Source organism: Podarcis muralis, chromosome 4 (genome assembly GCF_964188315.1).
Source record: "Podarcis muralis chromosome 4, rPodMur119.hap1.1, whole genome shotgun sequence".
Taxonomy (NCBI): domain Eukaryota; kingdom Metazoa; phylum Chordata; class Lepidosauria; order Squamata; family Lacertidae; genus Podarcis; species Podarcis muralis.
In genome coordinates, this window is record NC_135658.1 from 35,325,877 (window position 1) to 35,343,513 (window position 17,637).

General features: G+C 41.7%; 1 protein-coding gene across 1 annotated transcript in view; it reads right to left on the reverse strand.

The window, feature by feature from the left end:
* ABI3BP (ABI family member 3 binding protein) overlaps positions 1-17,637 on the reverse strand; it is a 135,306-nt gene that overhangs the window by 105,503 nt on the left and 12,166 nt on the right. The window contains exon 2 of the mRNA XM_077927179.1: positions 768-947. Coding sequence (XP_077783305.1) covers positions 768-947 — 180 coding nt within the window. The remainder of the gene's footprint in view (positions 1-767; positions 948-17,637) is intronic.

Sequence of the window (17,637 nt, forward strand, 5' to 3'; positions counted from 1 at the left end):
TGTACGTGGAGCAGACTAGAATTATTCTTCATAATATTCAATTCACATAGTGTTAATTGTAGGTACTAAATGCCCCAAATAAGGTTATTCTCTGCCTTTCTCCCAAATATTGACTATTGTCATCACTGCCCACTGATCTGAGTCTCAGCAACAACAAGCAACAACACTTCTGACTACATCAGTCTCCTAGGCATGCTAGGCTAGGAGATGTGGACTACAACTCCCAGCAACCCCAGGCAGCAGGGCCAATGGTGATAGGAGTTGTAGTTCAACAAAATTTGGAGGGCGATATTTCATTCCACGTTAGAATTAATATTGAAATAAGAGATCCGTGTGCAGTGAAACAAAGAATACGCAAGCTGACTTAATAGTAATGAATGATGATCTAAAAGCTTAGATTCACTTCTTAAGGATTATGGTGCTAAGACCCACAGCTTTAGCTACAAATCAACAAGTAACTGGCTAACATGCAGTGCTTATATTAAAGATCTGTTTGGATTGCCTGTTCAACATTTCAATTGCATTTGTGTCAAATTAGCCTCTTTCATTTACATATTCGGTGACTCTGGAAAATGTCAGTAACTGAAAATTGCAAGGAAGGGAACAAAATAACAAACAATTCAGAAAACACAGAAGTGTTTGCCACTGTTGAAATTCGATATTTCCTTTGGTTTTAAGCCTCGGGTATCCCCATCCAGACCACAAGTAAATGCAATTTCAGACGCCACAACCATCTCTCCAAGATTCAGATCTGGACATTGGCTTACCAACTTCGGTTATGTAAGATTTCCCATCTGATGGCAGAGGAATATACTGGTTAGAGAAGAAGCTGCTGCCGTACCCCAAGATGAAGCCTTCCAGTTTGGTGCTTGGACTGGGTCGAATGTATCTCATGCACACTGCATCACCAGTTGCATTGATCTGAACTTTCAGGCTTTGTCTCTTAACTGAGGTTGGGGGAGAGAAAGCAGAAAAGTATGGGATGTTACCAACTCAAGCAGAACAAACTTTTCAGCATACATATAGGACATGCTTTCAACAGCATAAATGTGTGGTAGCCAACACTGTCTCAACGGATGCTTCAGAGTGGCATCATGTAGCAACAGATGTGGCACAGCTGAGAGTACCACATGCCCCACAGGTGCACCTAGTTTGTGCTAGAAATCAGGCTTTTGGTATTGCAGCTACAGCTTTCTGGAATCAATGGCCAGATGAAATTAGAAAGGCACCCTGCATCATAATGTTTAGATGCCTACTGCTTTACTTAAGAAGGCTTTCTCTGAGGTGTGACCCCTGTCATTTATGAAATATTAATTGTCCATTTACAGGGATGGTGCCTTTAGAGTCTGTACGAATAGTCTTAATTGTTTCTAGAGTTTGTAACTTTTTGTATTTTATCTTATTTGTATTATGTCTTACACTGTGAAGTGGATAATACATCTGTAAAGCAAGCAAACATTTGCAAAGCGGCAGCTGCAATCACATGAAAGCCAGTCTACAGGAAGCCGTTTGCAGTAATTTCCCAAAAGTCTTCAGTGATTTCACCGTCGCATCACAACCGTTTACAATAATCTTGTTATGGTGCCGCAGTGATGTGCTCCGAGAAAGGATAGAGTGGGTCCCATTAAGAACATAAGAAGAGCCCGCTGGATCATGCCAATGGCCCATCTCGTCCAGCATCCTGTTCTCAAAGTGGCCAACCAGATGCCTGTGGGAAACCATAAGCAGGGCCCAGGCACAACAGCACTCTCCTGCAGTGTCCAGCAACTGGTATTCAGTAGCATACCACAATAGTCATCATACACTAGCCAGTAGCATACCACTGGTAGCCATTCCTGTAATGTTCATATGACAGATATTGCAAATGATAGAATACAGTGGTACCTCTGTGGTACAGTGGTTATTTAAGAAAGGCCCAATTCTGTTTGTCCTTTATGTTAAGTCCACTCAGTGTGAACAGTCGAGAAATTAAAAAGAGCACTAGGTCATTGCATGGACAGGCAGAGTTCCCCCCAACCCCAGGTGACTCCCAAGTGGAATAATGACTCAAAACAACATGCTATGGGATTAAAATTGGCCACAACTTTATTAAGTTTCAGATATAGGGAGACCTTGGCTCAGGCATTGGGTGTTTATCCTTCCCAGTCTCCAGCTGGGGATCTCGGGGACATCAGGGTTATCCAGAATGTGTGGGGGACTGGGCTGGCTCTGGAGAACATATGTTCAAGCAGAGAGCCCGCCCCCCATTTTGCTGCCTTCGCAGGGGAGAGCAATGACAACCTCTTGGTGTATGGCCAATGCCTCCCTTCAAGACCCCTTTAACGGGGAACCCTGGGATCACTGCTGCAAGGGGGGTGTGGATCACCACTTCACGCCCCCCCCCCCAATTTAGGGAAGATAGACTAAAGGATTCCGCCCAAGGCCTGAAACTGCCAAAGTTGTGACGTTTTGCTACAGGGAAGGGAAAACCTGCCAATGCAGGAAAATTCCTTTCTGGCCCTTCAACAGTGACCATGATGTAGCAGCGCCCGCGTACCTGTGGAGTAGAGGTTAACCTGTAAAAGAAGGCTTCACTGAGGGAGGGCAGGGTGGGAGAAGATCCAAATGACGATTCACAGGTAAGATCCACCCTCTGTTGTGGGCAGGGCAGTCCTTCCACCTACCTGGGGAGCAACGCCTCCCCAGGCGGGATTGGGCGATTGGCTGAGGTAGGCAGAGACCTCCAGGTATCCAGCCTGGGGAGGGCGAAGCCAGCCCAAACTACCTGGAGCCGCATGGGATCCAGGGGGCTGCGCATGACCACGGAAAGGCCCCCCATTTGATGTGGGGAGCGATCATTCCATTGTGTTTGTCAACTGTAGTTAAGTGTTAGCCATAGCCTGATCTTGATAGTTTTTAAGCTTTGCCAGTTTTTCTCTTTGAGTTCTTTGCTATATATCCACTTATTAGTCATATTTCCCACCATTTGGGTGCTTGAAGTGATGTACGGTCAATAAAAACAAACCCAGTGAAATTGTATAATTAACAAAATGCGAAGTATAGTAAAACAAAATACCAGTGGGTTTCAAACAGTGTTAGTATGCTATATTTTCACTACTGCAACAGAGGCTTCGTGGCATCAAAACTGGACTGATAAACAACCACAATAGCATTACAGTGACCAGATTCCTCATCCTGACACATTACCCTGTCCAGAGCCAATGCTGTAATTCTTAGTAACATTACCCCATCTTAGCTAGTGCTTACATAAACAGTCACGCTAATTAAAATATGCTATCACATACACCCTACAAATCATTGGAGTCTGCTTGCTATTAACAAAATGACAGGTAGTCACAGTTACTCGCCTAGAAAATGCTCTTGTCATAAAACAGGTATAATTCAATCTATGTCAAAATGTCACTGTGCTTGCCAACAGCGGTATAGTCATCACGCTGAAATCCTTAAGTGCCAAGTCCAAGCCAGTGTGCTCTCATTGTTCAGCACAACTCTTCATTATGCGTTTTCTTTGACATGTGTAGCATACGCACTATAAATGTGCACCTTCATTTTAAGGCGCAAACAGACTTTTATCTGAAATCAAATTAAAGGGATACCAGACTTAAACATGTTATGTAGTCCTTTAGTTTTCTGAAAGTGGTTTTTACATCATGTGAAAGCTCACATATAATGCAGATATTAACAGTTAGGAAACGGGGAAATGGAATAAACTATGGGGTGAATACAGCCAGAATGAAGTGCTGCATTGAAGTGGCAGGATTCTGCAATCCAGCACTTCATATTACACAGGAGGAGTTAAATTTTGACTACTACCCCAAGTAAAAATTCTCTACATGTAGTAAAGTAAATAATGCATCTGAGAGGTTTGGTGTAACTCTCTTTCCAATATGCTAAATTTATTATAAAGCAGGGAAATTTTATTTTATTTTATTTTTTAACATAGAATCATTCAAAAACATAACAGCTACACACCTGCAATCTGAAGAGCTACAGCAGAAAATTCCTTAGGGAACAAGGACAAATCAGAGAACATCTGGGTCAGAGCCAGGAGTCTAATCGAGCATTCTGTTTCCACATCTGGCCAGTCAGAAGCTCCAAGGAAGCTCCGAAAAAGAGTGTAAAGGCAACCCAACCACCTGACATATGCAGTGAAATGTAAGAGTCAGGCATGTTCCACTCTTCCTTCTTTTACAGCTCTCTCTTTTTTGGGGACATCAGGGCACAGGTAAGTATAAGAAGGCCCCACTAAAGTACTTTCTCTGCCAGGTGAGTTTGCATCATTGGCTTAGTTCTCCTTCCATTCTAGAACTCCTTAGTCTTCATCTCAGTTGTACTTTAAATAAGAACAGATACACTCTCTGCCCTTTCCTGCCTTTTAATAGTCCTCCAGCCAAGGACAGTGTTCACCAGTGGCTTTTTCCTCCTACTGCGAAACTTCCTGGCTTCCGACTGGAAAGTCGGACAGCTCCCAGTTTAGCTCCCCTTTTGCTCATTGGTCATTCTATTTCCTCATTTCTTTCTTCTCTCACAACTTCACATACTTTCCCTTTAAAGCTCCATCCACTGTAGTTGTAGCATGTTATACCCTGCCCTAGTGTTAGTTTTGATGAAGGGAGAGTTATAAATATTTTGAATACCAGTAAGTAAATTGATTAAGGTACCAATAGGAATAACCTACTTTACCTTGCAAAAGGGCTAAAAACATTTCTAAGGTAGCAATCACTTTAGGTCTTATAGCCTACTCTTAAAAGGTGATAATTTTGCTGTATTAGGATTTTATTGGCACCTACTCCCCTTTCAGGCACACATCGTCAATAGAAAGCTTTCTAAGGATACTGTATAAGGCATTTGGTTCCACTTCTGGCATGTCCCCAAATATTGTGTCTTAAATTATGTCAGATTCCTTGCTTTCCTCAGACTTCGGCTTTTGAACTTTACAGTTATGTCAAGATGACCCAGAGAGAAATAACTAATTTATACTAGTAGTCATTACTTACCCATTTTAAATCAGTTGAACATGGTGTTAAAGCAGGACTTCTGCTAAAGAATAATTTTCATTCTTTATAGGCTGGTCACTTATTTTTTATTGCCGAAAAGAGGAAAATGCTTCACCAATAAAAGGGCACTGATTGCATAATGTAGATGTATTGATGCAAACTAAGAAACAATGGCAATTTAAATGCAAAAACATAGTGTGGGAGACTGTAACCAGGTGGTCTGCACGTACAACTTCCAATTCAGTTCACATTTAAAAATGAACTCACCTAATTTACACCAATAAAACAGCGGTCTAACAACCCATAAAAAGCATATAAAAACAAATAAAACAAATTGAGAGGATCCAAACATGCAAAACAGGGTCAAATCTTATGGGTCAGGGTAAGCCTGGGACAAAAGATAAGTCTTCCCAAGCCATCTGAAGCAAATGATGGTTCATTAATGATCGAGAAGGGCATTCTACAGTAGAGGGGCAACAGCAGAAAATGTCTGTTTGGGGTCACTGCCCTACAATATTCTGTAGGGTGTGGTTTCATAGGCAGAATTGTCCCAATGCATGAATGGCTAACCTATCCTTGTCAAGGAAAGGGTATAGTTGGCATGTCATCCTAAGCTGATAATAGGTATTCATTGTGACAGATGTCACCAGAGCCCCCGGTGACAGAGATTGATCCAGGAGCACTCCCAAACTACACAACGTATGTTTCAAGGGGTGTGCAACCCTATCCAGAACTAGTGAATTCCCTAACCCCTAGATCTGGGAAGTGCCTGCCTGCAGAATCTCAGTCTTAGCAGGACTCATTCTGTTTGCTGCCCCTTGTCCATCAGGAGGACCAAGGTAATTTATAGTAATAAAAATATTATTATTAATACCTTTATTAATTAATAATAATAATATACTATAAGCTGCTTTGCTCTTTGAGTTGAAGTTCCAATTAACTCAATCCAGACTATGTGCTCAGCTTTATATTATCCTAGGCCTGCCTGCATTTCCTTTGCACCTGAATGTGAAATCAAGTAGCTGATCACCCGCTGGAAAAAAATATTATTGCCAAGACACATTTCTTCAAAAACATGCAAAGTTCAATCCACATCTTACTGAGGTCAATGGCAAAACTCCCACTCATTTTAACGGGGCTGGCCTGCAATCACTGAAAAGAAATTATTGGGGAATTTTGTCCAGCTGTGACTACCTCGTCATCGAAGAGCCAGATGAATAAAAGGGACATCTGCACTTTGTATATCACTTTCAGTCCATCTGTGCAATTCCCATGATCATAGCTGAAATTAGCATGTTAAAGTTCATGTTGTAGTTAAGATTTGGGGGCTTTCTGCATTTTTCCTCTTCTGCCTTTTTTCTGAAGATCCCTATTGTACAGCCAAGTATGAAAGAAATTAACACCACACACCAAATCAGTAAATGTTTAACAGACTGAACAAAGTGAGGCGGTTTAACTCCACAGTTTGGCTTTCTCTTAGTTTGTAATCTCCTTTAAAAACAGAGCTGCTACAATGAAATCTCACAAGTGTATCCAGGACACAACCCTACATTTCAAGTTAAAACCAAAAACTTAAAACCCTGAACTTACCAAATAGGAGAGAAAGGGTCTAGATATGTCAGACTCAGTCTTGTGAGGTTCAAAAACAGACTTATTCAACCACCTGTTTTTCGGGGGAGGTGGCAGACCATCTGATTCAGAACCGGGTTTTGAGACAGAAACTACTCTGGTGGACCATCCGTGTTGGGGGAAGTGCAACCTTGTTGGGTTCTAATAAGCTATCAGTGGCTTTTGAAACCATTAACCATGGTTTACTTCTGGAGTCTCTCTCCAAGATGACACTTGGAGGTGTTATGGTGACTGGTTCTTTCTGGAGGGGTGAACCTAGAAAGAAGTGCTGCAGGACCTCAGGTCCACCTCATAGCCTCTATGCTTTTTAACATTTTCATGAGCCAGCTCAAAGTCAACTTGAGATCCTTCCTGAATGTATAGCTCATTCTCTCTTTCCCATCAGCTCATCCCAGAGAGGCAGTGGAAATTCCAAACAGGTGTTTGGAGACAGTTTTGGGATGGATGAAGGCAAACAAACTGAATCATAATCCTGGTAACACAGTACAGAATTAGTAGCGCTCTTCAGATATTATAGCCATGCAGTGAGGAGGTGGGGTGTCATCAGTTGTAGCCCTGGCCTCAGTTACACATGCTCCTATCACATCCAGACTGAAATATTGTAATGTGTTCTACACAGGGTTGTCTTTAAAGATGGTTTAGGAATGTCAAGTGGTACAGATTGCACTTGCTATGTTTATGCTATTTGAAGGGTGGCTTGGTCCAAGTCTGTTTTAAAGATAAAGAATCCTAAAGAAGTAGATTTGTTGTTGCTTATCTGCAGGTAGCACATGGAGAGCAGATTGAGCAGGCATACAGGTCACCTGGTCACAGCCTTCCCTGGTATTGTTCTTCTGTCATAATTATTTCTAGATTTGCATCTGTGCATATGTATTAGAATATGTGCATTTTATGCAAATCTGTCCTTTTTCTGGTGATGTTTTCCTCTTTTTTTGGAAATGTTAAATTGGCCACCCTACCACCTGCAATAACTGCCTATTTATTTCCATTCCCATTTTAAGTGTTGGTCTTAAGCCCTAGGCAGTTTGACAGCAGGTTATCTGAATGTACTGTACATATGAGTTAGCCTAGGTCTCAAATCCAGCTTCCTGGGCTTTGTTCTCCAGCACAACAGTAAGGTCCATTATGTGGGTGGCTTCCAGAGCCTTTCTGATGGTGCTCCCACATGTAAGGATTTATTACCCTAGAAAGGAATGCATGGCCCATTCTGCATTGGCCTTTAAGTAAACTCTGAAAGAGGCTTTTATTTCTGCCTTCTTTTTGAAAGAAAGACATGTGGCACGTTGGGTTTTTAAATTGCTGTTGTTTTTAGAGTTTAGATTTTGATGGAGTTATTGAGCATTCCATTGTTTTATGCTGCTTTAATTTTGTGAGCCACCTTAGGACCATTATGCCTTGAAAGGCAGGCTCAAAATCCATTAGTAAATAAAATATTAATAGTCTGCGTACAATTCCCCATTTGACATTTTTGGCCTTGTATTTAAATAGATATTAACAACTGCTGAAGACTTGTTTGCTATAATTAGAACATACCTCATCACTGAAACATGGATGACAAATAGTTATCTAATTATGGATATTAACAGCCGGAATTGTGCCATTTTTTCTCGTTTTATATGTAACTGAAAACATAAGGCATTTTATAAATCTGGATTCAATTTAATGCACTACAGTAAATTTCAGTTACTTACTTGAAACCTCAGTATAGGATAGTCACAGTAATTAAGCTAGCACCGGCAGTTTTCTGAATATTAGGATGAGAACCCAGGACCCAACTGAAGAACTCCATTCTTGCAACCAATCAAATGCTGGGAAAAGACAGGTTGGTGGCTTCATTCAACTATACCCTGAAATTGGTTCATTACTTTCTGGACTGCAAGAACACAATTAAATGGATAAAGGAAGGCACAGTCTATAGCAGAAAGCAAGTCTTCAGGCTAACTCTTTCCATGTTTTCTACATGGCGGGTAACTTTATATTACTAGCACTGTTAGAATTTATTTAAGGACTGTTTACCTAGGTGATGGAAAATGATCCTGTTCCAACTTGGAATCTAGCAACCAAGCTGCAAACCTAATGTTATAAATTGATGCAAGAGCTCTCTTCTCTTAAAATCTTTCAAAACATATCTGCATTTTTGCAGATACACATCACCAAAGTGCATACTGGGAATGAGTGTGTGGCATTCTTTTCTACCTCACACACCATTCCTTCTCTTATCAGATATTATCCTATGAGCTTTGTTTACAATGATAAGTGTATACCCATGGAGCCACAAGCAGAGACAACAGCTGTGGAACAAGTCCAGCAAAGAGAAGCCACAATACCTGTGCCTCCTTGTTGCTGGAGGACTCCTCTTGTTGCCACAGTCAAAGAGGAAACTGCTCCTGCCATTTGCCATTTCCAGCTTTTTAATTACAGTAGTATTATAGGCTAGTATATTTGTAATAATATAGGGTGATGTCTTTGCAATGGCTTTTCCACAATATGCTCTAAAGAACAGGAAGCACGCAATAGTTTTTGGGCCCAAAGTACCACTCTCTTTCTGCTTGACTTCAGTATGAGCAATGGGGGTGTGGGGAAAACTGCCTCTATGGCAATGATAGCTGATTTAGTTCATTGGCTGCTGCATGTAGTCCGAGTCTTCTGTTGTGGAAGGCTTAGGGCGCACCAGTAGGAAGCTAGACAAGAACGTGTTTGGCTGTCTTAAACAAAAAGGGCAGAGCAACAGCAGGAAACGCCCAACTCCATCCAAATACAGTAAGTTCAGTGCTTCCTAGAGACACAATTATAGATAGACACGATCCATATATTTCCCACCTTTTGTTAAAACAGCCTTCTTCAACCTGGGGTCCTCCAGATGTTTGGGATTGCCACTTCCCCAACTTGTCCTGCTCCCTGTAACAGTCATCCATCAGGGTAACCAAAGCCAGCAGTTGAACCTCACTTTGGAACTAGCTGCCTCCAGGGCACCAGGCTAGTGAGTGCAGCATGGACCTCTTGACACACACAACTTTGACCTTCAGCACCTCACCACGACTACCTGCCTCCCTCCTACCCTCTGCCACCTGAGGAAGCCTGAAGGCCAGCTTTGCTTATGAGTTTGAGTATACCACAATCTCAGGTACAAGATGTTGCCAGTTTTGCATGCATTAAAGAGCAGCCAGGGTTTAAAAAGTGGGCAAAGGAACCTGCCAGTTAGTGTCTCTGGTAGGACAATCCATGGCGCCATATTCACAGCAGTTTTGCTCTTTTACAAACAGTGATCAGATGTAAAAATAGTTCAAATTAAGCACAGCATTTATTTTGGAGGTCCTTGTTTAAATTCTACCATGAACAGCAGCAGCTTGCTCCTGCCTAGTGGCCTCATCCACTAACACCAGTCTTGGCACATTATTTTGGCACATGGCATCCATTTCACATACAGGATACAGAAGTTTAACAGACAGTTTTACCCTCTGCATGTAATGTTGTTCTTTTTTGTTAAACAAAACGAACAGCATGTAAAGTTCCCAACATTAAAAACAAGTGCTACAGATACATTCTCTCTAAGGAGTTGGAACATGTGGTATTAGTTAACACAATGTGCCAGAAAATCTTTGTCCTTGACACAAGGGATTAATACAGAGGAGCACAAGAGAGGATTGGGCCTTGGGTGGTTTTAAACAGAAACACTTAGCATAAGTTTCATGAAGGTGGAAAAACCTTGCATGGAAATCTCTTTGCTTGAATTCAAGATTAAACTCTTATTCACCGATCTCATTTCCATTAGTTTAAATTTAGCTCAGTTTTTAGAATCCATGGCATAGTACATTTGAAAGGCAATGTTCTCTCTCTTTGGTATAGGTTCAAAGTAAATTGGATGATTTCAAAGGAGAGATCCTGTATATACTGCTCACTAAGTTAGAAAGCAGACTTTGGTCATATGATATTAGAAAGTACACACACTTTCAAAAAGTGTTTTCCAGGACATAATGGAGCCTTTCTTCCCATTTCTTTCCTTTAGCTTCTATAGGATCTCTATCCCCAAGCGCTGTCACAATAACACTTCCACAACCCTGAATTTCATAATAATAACAACGGACAATTAAGTAACAGCATATGTGGTTTGAAGCAGCTCCACCTAAAGCTTTGCATGAGAGCTCTTAGGTAAACAACTTTAGGTCCAGTTCCAACTTTGTGTTGTTGTTTTAGCTGAATCATCTTGTAGTATGGGTTGAGTATTTGTGCTATGCATATCTATATTTGGACATAATTAAGAGTTGCTGCCCAATAAACTAAACTGATCTTTACCATGCCTTAAGTCATAGAAGACCTCCTGGATCAGACCTACAGTGATTAACCAGGTATCTCTAGAAAGCCTGCAAGCAGAATGAGAGGGCAATAGCCCTCTAATGCTGTTCTTTCCAGGAACTGGTATCCAGAGCATGGTCCATCTGATCTTGCAGGTTATATGTAGCCATCTTGACCAGTGGTCATTGATAGCTTTTAAAGGAGAAATTTGTGTAGGATTAGGCTATCTATGTTGGTGGACATCACCATATCCTTCTGGAAGCAAATCCCATAAATTAACTCTGTCTACTACGTACTTCCATTTGCCTGTCCTAATTCTCCAGGATTATATCCACAGATTTGATACCAGTTTCAGATTCTGATTCCACCCTGGAATTCTCTCTTTAAAAATGACATTTCTAAACCGATCAAACCAGCTCATCTGAGAGAACTAGGTTCACCTGGTGCCATTCTTAAATGTCTGATTAATCCAGGGGCAAGTCTACATGAGTAATTGTCAGGAGCCAGAGCCAGGAAAAGGTCAGCAATAAAAAGCCCCACTGGTGTTGGTGAAGTTTACTCTTTATTCAAAGAACCGAAAAACAGTGCAGGTGATCACAGCAACTCTTCCTAGTAGGTCTTGCCCTCAATGAGGCAGTTGTGAGGACTGAAGGTCCCCACCTTCCCATTGCTTTCTAAGGCTCCTGCCCTGGTTCCTTCCTCAGCAGCCTAAGGCTTCATTGTCTTGCCTCTCATTACTCCACCCTCTTCATTTCTCTGCATGTTCTGGGAGTCCAGGAGGGAGAGAAGCTGATTGCAGCAGTAGGGAGAGGCCCCCAGGCTTCTTCAGCAGCCTGCCTGGTCTCTGCCTCTGCCTCTGCCTCTGGACTGCCTTCTGCCACAGCCTCTTCCTGCTCACTAAACCCCATTACTTCTTCGGCTTCCGACACCTCCTCCTCCCAGTCTGCTACCTCTTCTCCCACTAACTACTCATCGCTGTTCCCCAGGTTCATCTGGCAATAAGCTGACATGAAGGTTTTAAAAAAAAGATGCCTGGCTGACAATGCTTGCCTCTGGGATGCTTCTTTGGAAAGCACTATGACTACTTATTTCTGACCACAAAGGAGATATTTCTTGGTAATTTATCTTTTCTGGGGGTTTTGACATTTCATTCTCATTCTCATTCTCATTCGTCCTTCATTGGGGCTCATTCTTGTTCAAGAATTCGTTTGATACCTGGCAAGAGATAAGCAATGCTTATCCATATCTGCCCGTCATTCACCCCACCCCCACCCCCGCTTTATCAAGATTCATGGTTTGGAAACTTGTACAGTAGCTGGAAAATGAGAGGAAAGCAAAGAGATTGTAGCAATTAAATTTTATTGCCTTCCAGAAATGTCTAGGAATTTTCTGCTGTTCTGACTACAAGCACAGGTTGCACGTTTACTGGAATAAGGTCAAATCCCAGTAGCAATTTGAGTTCCATTACTTCTTTTTGCTACATTTCAAAACACACACACAAAAACCCCAAGCATGATGACACTAATATGGGTGATGTGTCATATCCTCCATTGAGGCATTGTGTCCTACTTTTAAATCAGCTTTTTTCTGATAAAGCGATTACACTTCTTAGCTCTATGTGAAAGATCTTCATTTTGAATTTGTTCTTGGTGAAATCTCAAAATTGGCAAAATACAAGTTACTTCTGCTTGGTTGATTTATCAGTTCTATCATAATAACCCACAAATGAAACAATATTGAAATGAAAGTAGCAATCTGTTTTTTACTTAGATCTCTCAGGTTGTACTAAGTACACTAGCGGAATGTTTGTACATCTACGGTCCTATGAATATAAATTTTATTTTATTTTTACCCTGTAGTTCCAAGGGTAACTACAAAATAAATTAAACTTAATCTCTCTCTCCATTAAACTGAATCTACTCACACATGAATTACATGTGCTGCATCCATTTGTGTTCTATAAGTGTTGGCTTGAAATACTTATGATTCTAACAGCTGGAAGAATTTATTCCATCTTGCATAAGAGAAAATGAGTCCTAGAATACTGATGACCTGGCCTCTTAGATAAATTGCAGGTAAGACAATGAGAGTTGACCATTTTGTTCTTCTACGTATTCTAATCTATTCCTGTGAAATTTACACACATCAAAACCCTGCAATCCCAAGAAACTATTGTAGACAAGAATTAAGTAAACCTGAAGTACTATTACTCTGTAACTGAAGAAAGGAATTAACAGAGTGTTCTGGAGAAACAAAGTTAATTGTTTCAGTGACAGTGTTTTCTTTAATACTTAGAGAGAAAAATATTTTTCCAATTCACATACAATATGCAGGTTGGATCTGACAGCAGGAAATAATCAAGTATGAACAAATCTTGCTTTAAGTAGAGTTAAATGGGGCAGGGGGAGAAAGACAGGTTTTCAGCCATTAGCCATAGAAAAGACCAGATGGCAAGATAAAAGGTTATTATTATTACTTATGTAGCACTATTCAACATGCACACAGAGCTTTAAAGAAAAAGAAGATAAAGAAATATCTCTGCCCTGACAAGTTTACCATCTACATTGTGACAGCAGGGGAAACAATGGATGGATCAGCCTATTTCCGTCTCATAACAGCATCTTAGGCACTGAATCATAGGCTTGTTTTTGCAAATTTTCTTTTTAAACTCACAAAAATATGTCTTTAAATTATACACATTGTATATGCATTGAAATATGCGCTTTTGTATGCCTTTCTGTAAGTAGAGGTTCCTGTTGTTTGGACCACAGGTGGTTCATGAGCTTCACTCATGTGATCCACTGCATTGCACAAGCCGGTGGCGCTGTTGTCTAAAACCACTGAGCCTCTTGGGGTTGCCGATTGGAAGGTTGGTGGTTCGAATACACGCGATGGGGTGAGCTCCCATTGCTATGTCCTAGCTCCTGCCAACCTAGCAGTTCGAAAGCACACCAGTGCAAGTAGATAAATAGGTACCGCTGTGGCGGGAAGGTAAACAGCGTTTCCATGTGCTCTGGCTTCCATCACTGTGTTCCATTGCACCAGAAGTGGTTTAGTCATGCTGGCCACATGACCTGGAAAGCCATCTGTGGACAAATGCCGGCTCCCTCGGCCTGAAAGTGAATTCGACTGGACTTAACCGTCCAGGGGTCCTTTACCTTACCTTTACAATTGCACGTTTGTGGATTTGTGGTTGAAGTAGTGAAATGGCACATCTATTGCACTAAATTTCTTATTGATTTTTAACCACACTTTTATTGCTTCCTTTATTTCTTGTATTCTATTGTATTAAAAATTGGAATTCACATTGTAACACTATGGAATACAATACACAAGCCATAAAATAATTGCAACTAAAAATCATACAGCATCGAGCGCAGAGCATTACAATTGCTACAACAGGCAGAAAAATCATTAAGTGGTCTGCCAAGGGCCTGAGCAATTTTCAAGTGGTCAATGAAGGGGGGGGGACCACTGCTCTAAAATACACGTTTTGTGCATATATATTTTTAACCAAAACTGCCTTGCAAAATTCAGTAACATGCCTAATCTGATTGACAGATACACTGAACAATCTGCACAGAAATCATGGACTGGTGAATAATTAATTAAGTTAGATGGGGACTGAGCAAATTTCTCCTCCATTCCCTCAATAGAGAGAATGAAAAGAAGGAAGGAAAGACCAGCAGCTCTCCAGAGTTTTAGGCAGGTTTTCCCTAGCCTTACCTGGAAATGCCAAGTACTGAATTTGGGACTCTTAGCACTGAGTTACAGCCCATTCCTCAGCTCCAGGCCTGAGTAGAAGTCAAAAGTCTATTGTTTACATATATCTTATAGTGTTTCAATGTTCTAAACTCCTTAGGGAGAAGACCAGGATATGAATAGTTGTAAATAATCTCTATAAACAAGAAACATAAGACCAAGGAAGCAACTGCTCAGTTCCAGCACTATAGCAAGTGTGATAAAATATTGGAATTGGATCCAGACAGCAGTTGCTGGACAATCATGGACTCTGTCTTTCGCAGAGCCAACAGTCCTTCACTATCAATTCACCATTTACAAAATCTGCTATTTGCCTCTCATGTTTGCTGTAAGGAACTTACTGTTTTAAATAAATTGCACCAGTGGTGAAGATAAAATAAATCTCAGCAAACCTTCACACAATATGTAGAGTGCTACTTTTACTGAATACAAAGAATACCAAAGGGGTAGTTGTGCTAGTATGAGTCAGCAAAAACAACAGAGATTCTGGTTGACTCATTTTCTAACCATGTTCCCCCACCATCCTTCTTTTGACTGTACTCACATATGTGAGTATATAATCTGTCAGTTGGGAATAACACCTCATGCATCAGATAAAGGGGGCTCTACACAGCGGCGTAGCGTGGGTTGTCAGCACCCGGGGCAAGGCAAGTAATTTGCGCCCCCTAACCCGTGGATTTGCGCCCCCTAACCTATGGATTTGCCCTAACCCCAGATGTTGCGCCCGGTGCGGCCGGCCCCCCCTGCACCCCCCACGCTACGCCACTGGCTCTACACAACAATACAGTGGTACCTCTAGTTGTGGGCATGATCAGTTCCGGGGTACTGTTCGCACCCCAAAAAGTCTGCAACTAGAGCGGCGCTTCTGCGCAAGCGCGGAGTGCGATAGAGCGCTTCAGTGCATGTGCGAAGCACACGGAACGCTTCTGTGCGTGCGCATGAAAAGACGCAATATGAACCTAACGCAGCACGAGGTATGACTGTAGTTTCTGTCACAATTTACTTTTAAGCATTGATGCATCATTTTTCAAGCACACAACCTCTCAAAACAGTTTACAAAATGTTGAAATTATACAGGAGCAATAAAACAGGAATATAACTTACAATTAATTTTACATTGGGTTTTTACTATATTATTAATTATTATTATTATTATTAAAGTAGGAGTATTTAAAATGAGAGTCGTCACAGCGATCATAGTTAAAAGTAGAAGTCAGCATGTGTTCTCTTTTTAGCTCTTCAAAATGTGGCAACCCTAGCAAGTGGCCTATAAGGCAGGGTTGATAAAATGTACTCCTGACACAGTTGTCATCAGGACACACAGAAGCAATCCAAATCTAGGCGCACATCCCACCTCCAACCTGCTCTTTAATGGAAAGTGTGACCCTATTTTGAGGAGGCAGTTTCTCCCAAACAGATGCACTCACCTGCCTTGCCTGGATTTATTTTGGTTTGCTCATCCTTGCCAGTGTTTTCCCCAAATACTTACTAGCTAGTATTTTACAAAGATGTTCTTATTAATTGCTAATTTCAGGCTTGAAATGAAGAAGAAGAAGAGTTTGGATTTGATATCCCGCCTTTCACTCCCTTTAAGGAGTCTCAAAGCGGCTAACATTCTCCTTTCCCTTCCTCCCCCACAACAAGCACTCTGTGAGGTGAGTGGGGCTGAGAGACTTCACAGAAGTGTGACTAGCCCAAGGTCACCCAGCAGCTGCATGTGGAGGAGCAGAGACGCAAACCCGGTTCCTCAGATTACGAGACTACCACTCTTAACCACTACACCACACTGGCTCTCAAATGAGGCATGGAATAAACAAAACTTTTCCAGCACATGTGTAAATGACTTCAAAAAGAGAAGACACATTTCTAGGAATTCTCAGTTTTGTGTGTGTGTTTTGGTACTAACCACAATTTCCTTTTATCCGAAAAAAGGAGCAGTCTTGTGTAATAACAAAAATGTGGACGACGGAATGTACTGAATATACATAATAAGAGAGATTTCCCTAAGCTAACACAGCAACAAATAGTTACATTTTTCCATATCCAAAGCCAGGCTCTATGTGCTAGGAAGGAACAGCTTCAGTGCTAACTTCTTATCTTGTTGCTATAGTAATAGTAGCGTTACCAAAACTGAATTACAGCCACATGCCAAGACATCGCTTAAACTGTACTGGAGCAAAAGAAGGCTGACACTACTGCAGCTAAATTGGCAAGATTGTGCTAAGCCCATCAAGGGAAAGCTGGAGGAATTGCTCTCAGAAAGGGATTGTTGCAGAGGTGATGCCTTTGATCATCATAACACAGCTTCTTCCCTGCAGCAATGAAGAATCCAAGGCAGAGAGATGGAGGCAGAGTAGATGGAAAAGCTTGTCTTTCATGGTCTCTAACCACTTCCTGCTGCTGCCCTTGTCCCTCACCACCCTGATCCTACTTTACAATTAACCATTTTGCTGCTGCTAACATGGTGGCCACAGTGTTCTCTGTGTTCTCTGTTGGTGAGGCAGCCAACAAGATTATGTGAGCTGCTGTTGCTTTGTTGCTGTAGCTAGAATTTTTTTGTAAAAGGGTGTTTCAAGTTGCTGCAGCAAAGCAGCACAGACACGTCTCCTTCTGGTCAATCTGGACCCCCTTCTCAGGAGGAGAGAAGAGGGCTTACGCTGGCAGGGTTGCCATGGTAGCAAAAGCAAAACAACTGTTAGAGGAGGCGGAGGAATGTGGGAGCAGCTGTAGGAGGAGCAGAACCCATCCCTCACTCCAAAGAATGGGGTCCTTCCTCAGAATTAGGAATGGGGATTGGTCAGGTGCACTGGAGTTTCCCATACTGGACAGGAGTTTCACAGGATGGGTGTGTAGGTGGAAGGAGCATCAGCAGCTGGCCAGATAGTGAGGGAAGTGTACAAAGGCCTGATAGCACCAATTCTCCATTCCCAGCTTCTGCTACCAGAGGCAACTGTCT